General features: G+C 48.5%; 1 protein-coding gene across 2 annotated transcripts in view; it reads left to right on the top strand.

Moving 5' to 3' along the window:
• Positions 1-15,321, top strand: part of NR1I2 (nuclear receptor subfamily 1 group I member 2) — a 112,878-nt gene that overhangs the window by 69,342 nt on the left and 28,215 nt on the right. For both annotated transcript variants that reach the window (XM_075592912.1, XM_075592911.1), the window contains exon 3: positions 13,762-14,025. In XM_075592912.1, the coding sequence (XP_075449027.1) occupies positions 13,841-14,025 (185 nt within the window). In that variant the 5' untranslated portion in view covers positions 13,762-13,840. The remainder of the gene's footprint in view (positions 1-13,761; positions 14,026-15,321) is intronic.

The raw sequence follows: 15,321 nt of genomic DNA, 5'->3' as shown, positions 1-15,321 counted from the left end.
TGTCCCTCCTATCTCGTGTGTGTCACCCTGCGGAGGCAGTGATACCCAGTGACGTGTGTGTCCCTCCTATCTCTGTGTGTGTGTCACCCTGCGGAGGCAGTGATACCCAGTGACACGTGTGTCCCTCCTATCTCTGTGTGTCACCCTGCGGAGGTAGTGATACCCAGTGACGTGTGTCCCTCCTATCTCTGTGTCACCCTGCGGAGGCAGTGATACCCAGTGACGTGTGTCCCTCCTATTTCTGTGTGTCACCCTGCGGAGGTAGTGATACCCAGTGACACGTGTGTCCCTCCTATCTCTGTGTGTCACCCTGCGGAGGTAGTGATACCCAGTGACGTGTGTCCCTCCTATCTCTGTGTGTCACCCTGCGGAGGCAGTGATACCCAGTGACACGTGTGTCCCTCCTATCTGTGTGTGTCACCCTGCGGAGGTAGTGATACCCAGTGACACGTGTGTCCCTCCCATCTCTGTGTGTCACCCTGCGGAGGTAGTGATACTCAGTGACATGTGTGTCCCTCCTATCTCTGTGTGTCACCCTGCGGAGGTAGTGATACCCAGTGACACATGTGTCCCTCCTATCTGTGTGTCACCCTGCAGAGGTAGTGATACCCAGTGACACGTGTGTCCCTCCTATCTGTGTGTCACCCTGCGGAGGTAGTGATAACCAGTGACTTGTGTGTCCCTCCTGTCTGTGTGTCACCCTGCGGAGGCAGTGATACCCAGTGACACGTGTGTCCCTCCTATCTCTGTGTGTCACCCTGCGGAGGCAGTGATACCCAGTGACACGTGTGTCCCACCTATCTCTGTGTCACCCTGCGGAGGTAGTGATACCCAGTGACACGTGTGTCCCTCCTATCTCTGTGTGTCACCCTGCGGAGGTAGTGATACCCAGTGACACGTGTGTCCCTCCCATCTCTGTGTGTCACCCTGCGGAGGTAGTGATACTCAGTGACATGTGTGTCCCTCCCATCTCTGTGTGTCACCCTGCGGAGGTAGTGATACTCAGTGACATGTGTGTCCCTCCCATCTCTGTGTGTCACCCTGCGGAGGTAGTGATACTCAGTGACATGTGTGTCCCTCCTATCTCTGTGTGTCACCCTGCGGAGGTAGTGATACCCAGTGACACATGTGTCCCTCCTATCTGTGTGTCACCCTGCAGAGGTAGTGATAACCAGTGACTTGTGTGTCCCTCCTGTCTGTGTGTCACCCTGCGGAGGCAGTGATACCCAGTGACACGTGTGTCCCTCCTATCTCTGTGTGTCACCCTGCGGAGGCAGTGATACCCAGTGACACGTGTGTCCCTCCTATCTCTGTGTGTCACCCTGCGGAGGCAGTGATACCCAGTGACACGTGTGTCCCTCCTATCTCTGTGTCACCCTGCGGAGGTAGTGATACCCAGTGACACGTGTGTCCCACCTATCTCTGTGTCACCCTGCGGAGGTAGTGATACCCAGTGACACGTGTGTCCCTCCTATCTCTGTGTCACCCTGCGGAGGTAGTGATACCCAGTGTGTGTCCCTCCTATCTGTGTGTCACCCTGCGGAGGTAGTGATACCCAGTGACTTGTGTGTCCCTCCTGTCTGTGTGTCACCCTGCTGAGGTAGTGATACCCAGTGACTTGTGTGTCCCTCCTATCTCTGTGTCACCCTGCGGAGGTAGTGATACCCAGTGACACGTGTGTCCCTCCTATCTGTGTGTCACCCTGCGGAGGTAGTGATACCCAGTGACTTGTGTGTCCCTCCTATCTCTGTGTGTCACCCTGCGGAGGTAGTGATACCCAGTGACATGTGTGTCCCTCCTATCTCTGTGTGTCCCTCCTGTCTCTGTGTCACCCTGCGGAGGTAGTGATACCCAGTGACATGTGTGTCCCTCCTATCTCTGTGTCACCCTGCGGAGGTAGTGATACCCAGTGACACGTGTGTCCCTCCCATCTCTGTGTGTCACCCTGCGGAGGCAGTGATACCCAGTGACACGTGTGTCCCTCCTATCTCTGTGTCACCCTGCGGAGGTAGTGATACCCAGTGACACGTGTGTCCCTCCCATCTCTGTGTGTCACCCTGCGGAGGCAGTGATACCCAGTGACACGTGTGTCCCTCCTATCTGTGTGTCACCCTGCGGAGGCAGTGATACCCAGTGACACGTGTGTCCCTCCCATCTCTGTGTGTCACCCTGCGGAGGCAGTGATACCCAGTGACACGTGTGTCCCTCCTATCTCTGTGTCACCCTGCGGAGGTAGTGATACCCAGTGACACGTGTGTCCCTCCTATCTGTGTGTCACCCTGCGGAGGCAGTGATACCCAGTGACATGTGTGTCCCTCCTATCTCTGTGTCACCCTGCGGAGGTAGTGATACCCAGTGACACGTGTGTCCCTCCTATCTCTGTGTCACCCTGCGGAGGCAGTGATACCCAGTGACATGTGTGTCCCTCCTATCTCTGTGTCACCCTGCGGAGGTAGTGATACCCAGTGACACGTGTGTCCCTCCTATCTCTGTGTCACCCTGCGGAGGCAGTGATACCCAGTGACATGTGTGTCCCTCCTATCTCTGTGTCACCCTGCGGAGGCAGTGATACCCAGTGACACGTGTGTCCCTCCTATCTCTGTGTCACCCTGCGGAGGTAGTGATACCCAGTGACACGTGTGTCCCTCCTATCTGTGTGTCACCCTGCGGAGGCAGTGATACCCAGTGACACGTGTGTCCCTCCCATCTCTGTGTGTCACCCTGCGGAGGCAGTGATACCCAGTGACACGTGTGTCCCTCCTATCTCTGTGTCACCCTGCGGAGGTAGTGATACCCAGTGACACGTGTGTCCCTCCTATCTCTGTGTCACCCTGCGGAGGTAGTGATACCCAGTGACATGTGTCCCTCCTTTCTCTGTGTCACCCTGCGGAGGTAGTGATACCCAGTGACGTGTGTCCCTCCTATCTCTGTGTGTCACCCTGCGGAGGTAGTGATACCCAGTGACATGTGTCCCTCCTATCTCTGTGTGTCACCCTGCGGAGGTAGTGATACCCAGTGACACGTGTGTCCCTCCCATCTCTGTGTGTCACCCTGCGGAGGCAGTGATACCCAGTGACACGTGTGTCCCTCCTATCTCTGTGTCACCCTGCGGAGGTAGTGATACCCAGTGACATGTGTCCCTCCTATCTCTGTGTCACCCTGCGGAGGTAGTGATACCCAGTGACGTGTGTCCCTCCTATCTCTGTGTGTCACCCTGCGGAGGTAGTGATACCCAGTGACATGTGTCCCTCCTATCTCTGTGTGTCACCCTGCGGAGGTAGTGATACCCAGTGTCACGTGTGTCCCTCCCATCTCTGTGTGTCACCCTGCGGAGGTAGTGATACCCAGTGACATGTGTCCCTCCTATCTCTTTGTCACCCTGCGGAGGTAGTGATACCCAGTGACGTGTGTCCCTCCTATCTCTGTGTGTCACCCTGCGGAGGTAGTGATACCCAGTGACATGTGTCCCTCCTATCTCTGTGTCACCCTGCGGAGGTAGTGATACCCAGTGACACGTGTGTCCCTCCTATCTCTGTGTGTCACCCTGCGGAGGTAGTGATACCCAGTGACATGTGTGTCCCTCCTATCTCTGTGTGTCACCCTGCGGAGGTAGTGATACCCAGTGACATGTGTCCCTCCTATCTCTGTGTGTCACCCTGCGGAGGTAGTGATACCCAGTGACATGTGTGTCCCTCCTATCTCTGTGTGTCACCCTGCGGAGGTAGTGATACCCAGTGACTTGTGTGTCCCTCCTATCTATGTCACCAGAGGGAGGGACAGATTATGACCTACTGTACATGCCCTGTCTATTTGTGTCACTGCCTGTAATATGTCACTTCTATCTCTGTCCTTCCAGTGACAGTCACTGAGTCTGTGAATGACGGCACCCTTCTGTCTCTGTGACTGTCACAAGGTGCAGGCAGACACAGACAGAACTGGAAGCCCCGGGAGATGAGACTGTGCCAAAGATGTGAGGTAGAAGATGAAACTCACTTCCTGTTGCGTTGCACACAATACTCTGAAGTGAGGAGTGCCCACCTAGAGAAACTCACTGCTGTTATCCAGAACTTTAATAATATAGAGGAGAACCAAAAAATAGCGATCCTCCTGGGAGAAGATGTAACCACAGCAGAACTGGCTGCACACGATATCAGCACCTGCCACAAGCTGAGAGACGTCCACTATCCCCCACACCCCTGTGTGAAACTGTTACCCATATACCCTGCAATCATTATACCCTACCCCCTAGTATTCGTGTAATTATTGTCCCCCACCCCCTATTATTCACGCTTTGGCAATACTGAAATGTTCTTTCGTCATGCTGATTTGATTTGATTAGGTGCAGTAACTCTTGGTGAGACATTTCGTCTGATTCCTGGAGACTGCTGGGTGACGTAAAGGAAACGGGCAGGGCGGGCTCTAGACGATAAATGCAGACAGTAGTAGGTGCCTCCCTCACCTTGGGCAGCAAACTCATTCTCCCCCCCCCCCCTGCATCTACAGGAACTAGTTCTTCCGTGTTTACCGCATCTTGTAGCCAAGGAAACCTCATCCGGGAGGGTCTGAAAATATTTAACCATGTCGGTGCTGGATGGGTCTCTGTCAGTTTGCTGCCCCAGCTCTAAAGGGCTTAAATGGGCAGCTATTGTAGTGTGCTGGCCTATGAAGTGGGAGATCCCATTGCAATACATGGCAGCCTTGTGTAACCTTGAGCAAGTTATTTTATCTCCTGTTGCCCTACGTGCTTTGTAGACCGAACGTAAACAGATCACAAAATATATATATATATATAACCCAGCAAGCGGAAACTCCTACGTGAGGACGTATCAAAGCGTAAAACCGTGGTGTACATCACATGCAATGCCCCCGTGAGGACAATCATAAGGTTATCAATACACATGTACATAAACTACATTATAGCACACACACAGGTATACTGCAGGACCGACCTCAGGCCTCACAGAGAAAGCAGATCTCTTATACACGTACATAAACTACATCATAGCACACACATAGGTATACTGCAGGACCGACGTCAGGCCTCACAGACAATGCAGATCTCTTATACACATGTACATCATAGCACACACATAGGTATACTACAGGACCGACGTCAGGCCTCACAGAGAAAGCAGATCACTTATACACATGTACATCATAGCACACACACAGGTATACTGCAGGACTGACGTCGGGCCTCACAGAGAAAGCAGATCACTTATACACATGTACATCATAGCACACACACATGTATACTACAGGACCGATGTCAGGCCTCACAGAGAATGCAGAGCACTTATACACATGTACATCATAGCACACACATAGGTATACTACAGGACCGACGTCAGGCCTCACAGAGAAAGCACATCACTTATACACATGTACATCATAGCACACACATAGGTATACTGCAGGAGCAACGTCAGGCCTCACAGAGAAAGCAGATCCTTATACACATGTACATCATAGCACACACACAGGTATACTGCAGGACCGACGTCAGGCCTCACAGAGAAAGCAGATCTCTTATACACGTACATAAACTACATCATAGCACACACATAGGTATACTGCAGGACCGACGTCAGGCCTCACAGACAATGCAGATCTCTTATACACATGTACATCATAGCACACACACAGGTATACTGCATGACGTCAGGCCTCACAGAGAAAGCAGATCACTTATACACATGTACATCATAGCACACACACAGGTATACTGCAGGACTGACGTCAGGCCTCACAGAGAAAGCAGATCACTTATACACATGTACATCATAGCACACACATAGGTATACTACAGGACCGACGTCAGGCCTCACAGAGAAAGCACATCACTTATACACATGTACATCATAGCACACACATAGGTATACTGCAGGAGCAACGTCAGGCCTCACAGAGAAAGCAGATCCTTATACACATGTACATCATAGCACACACACAGGTATACTGCAGGACCGACGTCAGGCCTCACAGAGAAATCAGATCTCTTATACACATGTACATCATAGCACACACACAGGTATACTGCAGGACCGACGTCAGGCCTCACAGAGAAAGCAGATCACTTATACACATGTACATCATAGCACACACACAGGTATACTGCAGGACCGACGTCAGGCCTCACAGAGAAAGCACATCACTTATGCACATGTACATCATAGCACACACATAGGTATACTGCAGGACCGACGTCAGGCCTCACAGAGAATGCAGATCACTTATACACATGTACATCATAGCACACACACAGGTATACTGCAGGACCGACGTCAGGCCTCACAGAGAAATCAGATCTCTTATACACATGTACATCATAGCACACACACAGGTATACTGCAGGACCGACGTCAGGCCTCACAGAGAAAGCAGATCTCTTATACACATATACATCATAGCACACACATAGGTATACTGCAGGACCGACGTCAGGCCTCACAGAGAAATCAGATCTCTTATACACATGTACATCATAGCACACACACAGGTATACTGCAGGACCGACGTCAGGCCTCACAGAGAAAGCAGATCACTTATACACATGTACATCATAGCACACACACAGGTATACTGCAGGACCGACGTCAGGCCTCACAGAGAAAGCACATCACTTATGCACATGTACATCATAGCACACACATAGGTATACTGCAGGAACGACGTCAGGCCTCACAGAGAATGCAGAGCACTTATACACATGTACATCATAGCACACACACAGGTATACTGCAGGACCGACGTCAGGCCTCACAGAGAAAGCAGATCTCTTATACACATATACATCATAGCACACACATAGGTATACTGCAGGACCGACGTCAGGCCTCACAGAGAAAGCAGATCCTTATACACATATACACATATACATCATAGCACACACACAGGTATACTGCAGGACCGACGTCAGGCCTCACAGAGAAAGCAGAGCGCTTATACACATGTACATCATAGCACACACACAGGTATACTGCAGGACCGACGTCAGACCTCACAGAGAAAGCAGATCACTTATACACATGTACATCATAGCACACACACAGGTATACTGCAGGACCGACGTCAGGCCTCACAGAGAAAGCAGATCACTTATACACATGTACATCATAGCACACACACAGGTATACTGCAGGACCGACGTCAGGCCGCACAGAGAAAGCAGATCACTTATACACATGTACATCATAGCACACACATGGGTATACTACAGGACCGATGTAAGGCCTCACAGAGAAAGCAGATCACTTATACACATGTACATCATAGCACACACACATAGGTATACTGCAGGACCGACGTCAGGCCTCACAGAGAAAGCAGATCTCTTATACACATGTACATCATAGCACACACATAGGTATACTGCAGGACCGACGTCAGGCCTCACAGAGAAAGCAGATCACTTATACACATGTACATCATAGCACACACATAGGTATACTGCAGGACCGACGTCAGGCCTCACAGAGAATGCAGATCACTTATACACATGTACATCATAGCACACACACAGGTATACTGCAGGACCGACGTCAGGCCGCACAGAGAAAGCAGATCACTTATACACATGTATACACAGGTATACTACAGGACGTCAGGCCTCACAGAGAAAGCAGATCACTTATACACATATACATCATAGCACACACATAGGTATACTGAAGGACCGACGTCAGGCCTCACAGAGAAAGCAGATCACTTATACACATGTACATCATAGCACACACACAGGTATACTACAGGACCGATGTCAGGCCTCACAGAGAATGCAGAGCACTTATACACATGTACATCATAGCACACACATAGGTATACTACAGGACCGACGTCAGGCCTCACAGAGAAAGCACATCACTTATGCACATGTACATCATAGCACACACACACGTATACTGCAGGACCAACGTCAGGCCTCACAGAGAATGCAGAGCACTTATACACATGTACATCATAGCACACACACAGGTATACTGCAGGACCAACGTCAGGCCTCACAGAGAATGCAGATCACTTATACACATGTACATCATAGCACACACATAGGTATACTGCAGGACCGACGTCAGGCCTCACAGAGAAAGCAGATCACTTATACACATGTACATCATAGCACACACATAGGTATACTGCAGGACCGACGTCAGGCCTCACAGAGAATGCAGATCACTTATACACATGTACATCATAGCACACACACAGGTATACTGCATGACGTCAGGCCTCACAGAGAATGCAGATCACTTATACACATGTACATCATAGCACACACATAGGTATACTACAGGACCGACGTCAGGCCTCACAGAGAAAGCAGATCTCTTATACACATGTACATCATAGCACACACAGGTATACTGCAGGACCGACGTCAGGCCTCACAGAGAAAGCAGATCACTTATACACATGTACATCATAGCACACACATAGGTATACTGCAGGACCGACGTCAGGCCTCACAGAGAATGCAGATCACTTATACACATGTACATCATAGCACACACATAGGTATACTGCAGGACGGACGTCAGGCCTCACAGAGAAAGCAGATCTCTTATGCACATGTACATCATAGCACACACATAGGTATACTGCAGGACCGACGTCAGGCCTCACAGAGAAAGCAGATCTCTTATACACATGTACATCATAGCACACACATAGGTATACTACAGGACCGACGTCAGGCCTCACAGAGAAAGCAGATCTCTTATACACATGTACATCATAGCACACACATAGGTATACTACAGGACCGACGTCAGGCCTCACAGAGAAAGCAGATCTCTTATACACATGTACATCATAGCACACACATAGGTATACTGCAGGACCGACGTCAGGCCTCACAGAGAAAGCAGATCTCTTATACACATGTACATCATAGCACACACACAGGTATACTGCAGGACCGACGTCAGGCCTCACAGAGAAAGCAGATCTCTTATACACATGTACATCATAGCACACACACAGGTATACTGCAGGACCAACGTCAGGCCTCACAGAGAAAGCACATCACTTATACACATGTACATCACAGCACACACATAGGTATACTACAGGACCGATGTCAGGCCTCACAGAGAATGCAGAGCACTTATACACATGTACATCATAGCACACACATAGGTATACTACAGGACCGATGTCAGGCCTCACAGAGAATGCAGAGCACTTATACACATGTACATCATAGCACACACACAGGTATACTGCAGGACTGACGTCAGGCCTCACAGAGAAAGCAGATCACTTATACACATGTACATCATAGCACACACATAGGTATACTGCAGGACTGACGTCAGGCCTCACAGAGAAAGCAGATCACTTATACACATGTACATCATAGCACACACATGGGTATACTGCAGGACCGACGTCAGGCCTCACAGACAATGCAGAGCACTTATACACATATACATCATAGCACACACACAGGTATACTGCAGGACTGACGTCAGGCCTCACAGAGAAAGCAGATCACTTATACACATGTACATCATAGCACACACATAGGTATACTACAGGACCGACGTCAAGCCTCACAGAGAATGCAGAGCACTTATACACATGTACATCATAGCACACACACAGGTATACTGCAGGACCGACGTCAGGCCTCACAGAGAAAGCACATCACTTATACACATGTACATCATAGCACACACATAGGTATACTACAGGACCGACGTCAGGCCTCACAGAGAAAGCAGATCACTTATACACATGTACATCATAGCACACACACATGTATACTGTAGGACCGACGTCAGACCTCACAGAGAATGCAGATCTCTTATACACATGTACAGTCATGTGAAAAAGAAAGTACACCCTCTTTGAATTCCATGGTTTTTCATATCAGGACATAATAACAATCATCTGTTCCTTAGCAGGTCTTTAAATTGGGTAAATACAACCTCAGATGAACAACATCACACGTATCATTACACCGTGTCATGATTTATTTAACAAAAAACCCGTAGCCCGGAGATACGAGGCGAAAACCCGGAGTGGTGGCAACCCTGGTGTGTGTGTGTATATGTATATCAATATATACCTGTTTAATTCTTATAGTGTGTGGTACTGTACATGTTGTGTGAGACCGTAGTGACTAGATACAACACAGTGCGCTCTGTGTGATGCCCTTTAACCTTTACATTGCCGGGGGTCCGGTGGCATTCTGGTGATCATATGACCGCGACTGGTGGTCGGATGCCGGAAAACGGCGGTGGAGCCCCCTTACCGGAAGTACTGCCGGACCCCCAGCACTGTAAAAGGTTAATATGCAGTGGCTTCTCTCTGACAGGGATCCTATATGTGTCACTGCATCGTGACCGACCCACGTTGTTTAAAACCCGGTTTCTGAGCTGCCCTATTAATTTAGGGCTGACTGACCGAATCTCCATCTTATCTCTCTCCTATCCTGCCCCTTTGTCTATGGGTGAGGTCCGTAAAGCAGCAGCATCTCCTGCCAGAATAGAACGTCTGAGATGAATTAGCACGAACGTGCCCCAGCACCGGAGTCCCACGTGTGCCTTTGGCTCTGCCTTATTCTAAAGCTGCCCAAGAGGGCGGGTGAATGGTATACTACGGGGTAGCGCCGAAGCTGCCATTGCCACACCGCGCAGTTTGCCATGTTCACAAGAAGCAGAATGACACGTGAGAAATAACCTTATTCCCTATTGCAAATCGCTCCTTCTAAACCGCTTCCATTAAACGTGACAAACGGCGCCCGGTGTAACAGCCGACCCGCCCGGACTGTACGTGCGTTGGAGGTGGAATGACCGTAGGTGCGGCTAACCCCATCCCCGGTCTGACTTCTGGGTCTTGCTCTCTCAGACAAACGCGTCTTTCAGGCTCTGAATGTCACTCGCAAAACCAGTCACATTGTAGGTGGTGCTAATGAAATGCGAGTTTTAAGACGCGGTTTGCATAACGGAGCTACGAGAATAGCAGCTATGGGCGAAAACGGCGAGTTTGAGGCCTTTTTGACAAGCCGATCAGATTGGCAGAACCGGAGTGAAACCGCTTCTAAAAAAAAAAGAAAGCTGTTTGGACATGCGAGACGGGCTTACAGAATAGCAAAGCACGCCGACCCGAGCAGAGAGGGCACTTTAGAAACAGGTGGTCTCACTTCAGAGCTATTAGAATAGGTGAATAGGCCCCTATATATCTTTCAGTGATATTATAATTATTTCAAATGATTGAATTTGAGCCTTTTAACCCATTCCCTGCAAGAGGGAACTGCAACAGATTAACATCATTATCGTTTATTTGTAAAGCGCAAACATATTCCGCAGTGCGGTACAATGGGGGTACAGAGGTGGAATAATTACACAGTTGCATAGAAGTGTGGACCAGTGTCACATTTCCCATTAGGCCCGAGGCTAAGGCGGCAAAGTTTAGGGACGGCAAAAATGAAAAATGAAGGAGAAGCAGGGCGGCTGGCACAGGCGGCAGAACGGAGGCAAGCGCCAAAGGGCGGCGGATTTGTAAATGCGGACAATCGCGTACAAACAGATACAGAAAGGCAATGAGGTCCCTACTCCCGAGAGCTTACACTCTAAAGGGAACAAGGAACAATGTTAAAACCAAAGGTAAAGTGTCTGCTCATTGCGGGATGGAGTATACATCAGGGTGGAGTATGGTTCAGCCGCACGGCTCATCCCATAAGGTTACATAGTGTGGGGATTGGTCCAGATTGCATAGATACCAGGGGATGCACCGAGGATACGTCACTGCTAGAGAAACTCGGTCTCTAATGAAAACGTTCTATAAATAAACCCCTCCTGCTGTCACTAAGTGGTCCCTGTGACCGGCACAACCACATATGGGGTCACTGCAGGTGACCGTTGGAGAGCAGAAAGATGCAGAACATGGCAGCACGCGGAGCGAAACCACGACGTACATTAACCAGGTCTAATCTACCCCCATTTAATTAATTTACTATTTTCTTCATTAACACAGTTATCGTTTGGAAAAAATAATTCTTCATGGAGGTGTAGCCTGCCTGTAACAGAATATACAATATACGGAGATCCGGCACATTACCGCCGCTTGTTATTGGTCCCGGCATCCTATATTGGATTGTGAGCTTCTTTGGTCAGGGTCTTAATGTGTCTGTAAATTGCACAATGACCAGTGCCCAGTATCACTGCCAGAGCTGCTATTGTTGAAGATTTGCTCATTAAATGGGTGCAAATAAATGTCCCGCTTTTCAATATATATCAAATAGTTCCCGGTCCGGTTCTTTTCTCAATTTATTCAGAGACAATAGAAAGCATCTTTCCCCGCATCATGTCAGCCGGGCACATCATTCAGGCGCATAGAATGTAGTTGTAACGGATATTCCCTCTAGTCTGACCCCCTCATCTCATATTGGCCCCTGTGGTCTAACCAGCCCCCATTACATGGTCGTGTCTGGTGGTGCACCTGTCGGCAACAGGACTCCTGAGTCTCCCGCATGATGGTGTTTGGGGATTGTCAACCCAGACAGGCAGCTGAGGTAGTGTGTGCGAGTCCTACTTATATCCAGTGCAGCGCCTCCACCTCATCAGGATCTCTGCGTCTGCATGGGGATGGTTCTGATGAGGAACTCCTCTGTGGTGCCTTCCTCTGCAGAGTAATTCCAGACTCATACTTGAGGGTATCTTTTATCAAGGACATCTTTATTGCAGTTGGTATGGGCAAGCTGCCCCTCACAGCTAGCAGCTCAGCCGCTCATCTCTCTGCTGCACTCCATTAGGAAGGTTCCTTCTCCTCTAATAGAGTTGCTCTCCACTTCTCCTCTCAAGGAGATTCACCAGCTTGTCTCTCGGCTTTGAGCTGCACAGACTCACAGCTCTTACATCAGACACTGAAACACTGTTGCAGACCTCCACGTGCCTCTCACTGAACAGAGTCAGAAAACCAACAGAACTGAACTGCTAACTTTAGGCAGTGCTGTGTCTTATATCACCTCCAGAAAACAGACACTCTCTGTGTCACTGAGTGGACACAAAGCATGTTGTCACTTCCTTTGGGACATATGACACCTCACCAGGGTTTGAGGGCAAACCTCCATGATTGTTGCTGGCAATCCTGCATACTTACCAGGTTTACTGCCAGCATGAGAAAGAGATATGTACACCAATTTTACACATGGCTACATAGTTATAGAGGGGAGAATCCTTAGCTTGCACGTGAAAGGATTCTGCATTCTATCAATCCAAATATACGCTTTATACATTTCAATAATACATGTTTCTCTCACTGTCAGCCAAAATATTCTTAGTTAATGTTCAACATAGAACACAGTGTCTTCCTTTAGTAATATTTACTGTGATTTATAAAATCCTTCTTTTTTCTGTCACTAAGTAACTATAGTTAATCCTATGTTACTTATCTTTTAAGACCCATCTCTATTGTATTGTCTTTCTAAGTATTTAACTAACCTTTGATTCCAAACTCTTGATCATATACTATTCAACTCAGCAGACCTTAAACTTACCAAGTTTCTTAAATCACACAAAGCATTTCCACACCTGCCTGTTTTCAGACGGAGTTCACTTCTTAACTTTGTAGAGTCAGCTTATCATTTTTCAATATAATTTCTAACTTAATACTAAATTACTTATTTTAACTAGTTACATGCTGAATATATATGTATATAGAGAATATAGCATAATTAATATTTAGACTTGAACTCGTCTTGTCTTCAATAGTGATACATGTGTTCTTCTAATCAGCTCTCTCTCTTGGTTTTAGTTTGTGTGGCCACTTGGGGAGTTGGTCCCTAAATACGAGAGGTGGCTGTCATTAGAAGCCAGGACACTGTGACCAAGCCATGTCCAAGGTCCAGAAGGCCTTTATACTGGAGGAAGAAGAGGAGGAAGAAGATGCCTCCACCAGCTGTGGCACAGGGGAAGATGAAGATGACGGGGAGCCCAAAATCTGCCAAGTCTGCGGAGACAGAGCCACCGGGTATCACTTCAATGCCATGACATGTGAGGGGTGCAAGGGCTTTTTCAGGTGGGTACGATCTACAGACGGGGGGTTAATTTACCCTACAACTGATATGAGGACTATCTGAGGCTTTCCCTGAAGGTTTGGAGACAGGGGTATTAATTAAGGTGAACAGATGTCCTGGTTTTAGCCGGGACAATCCCGTTTTTTAGGGCTATGTCTCGACTTTTTGGTACTGTCCCGGTTTTCGCGCACTTGCCACTGAGTTGAGGGGAACTTATTAAATTAAAAGATTAGGGATTGCTGATAAACTGGGTGAGCTGGTCGCACAATCTCTGAGGATACATGGACCTTACATCTCATATAGTTCCCGTTTTTCTACGTTTACTGGATTTTATCTGCTCTCTGAGTTTAACGAATACTGTGATTATTTTATTCAAGATCTTGTATATTCCCCATATCTTCTTCTTTTTCTTGTTGGTGGTTTGTAATTCCTTCCCAGATATAATCGCGTACCTAAGGAAAGAACTGGTGTTATATCTATGGCTGTTTTGGGAATGCTTTACCCCTGAAGAAAGTTCCCTTTGCTATTAGAGAGAAGTGCACCACCCCTTGCTATGCATCACAGACTCGGCAGCTAATGTTAATAACATATTAATTACTTGCATAGCACTGACCGTGTGCACGGTACTGTACATAGAATTTCGCAGACACAGGGAGTCCCTGCCCCATAGAGCTTACCATCTAATATTTGTGCACTGAGGCACAGAGAGATTAAGGGACTTGTCCAAAGTTACAAGCAGAGCGGACACTGATTTCAGACCGGGGTCACCCACTTACTGTCATTAACGCACTGTCATCACCACCGTGCTTTTCCTTCAGGCCTTCGGGGTTATACAAATGGCTTCCGCATTACCCTTGGCCGTCTCTTGGACCACTTAAACCGGGATGTCGACTTTTGAAGTGAAAACACCAATGCTCTAATTGGGCTGCAGGAGAAGTTGAAATCCCAGGGTCAGCTCCTTGTGACCTTGGGCAGGTCACTTTGTCACTTTGGGCCTAAAACAGGGAAATGAGTGCTATATACTGCGCTGCATAGGAAATCTATACCGTGGTTATTCATTAGGAAGCAGATGTGCCACATGGTAGAGTGGGTTTCCCATAGCAGAGTGTTGGCACTGCACTGCAGCACCCGTACGTGTCGCTAAGTGGGGCTGCCCGTTTGGGGCAGTGATTTCCACTCCAGTCCTCAAGAACTCCCAACAGGTCAGCTTTTAATGATAGCCCTGCTTCAGGACAGGGGGTTCCGTCTCAATGACTGAGCCACTGATTGAGCCACCTGTGCTGAAGCAGGGATAGCCT

Source organism: Ascaphus truei, chromosome 3 (assembly GCF_040206685.1).
Source record: "Ascaphus truei isolate aAscTru1 chromosome 3, aAscTru1.hap1, whole genome shotgun sequence".
In the NCBI taxonomy this organism is placed as follows: domain Eukaryota; kingdom Metazoa; phylum Chordata; class Amphibia; order Anura; family Ascaphidae; genus Ascaphus; species Ascaphus truei.
The sequence above is the reverse complement of the archived record's forward strand: the minus strand, read 5'-3'. Positions and strand labels throughout refer to the sequence as shown.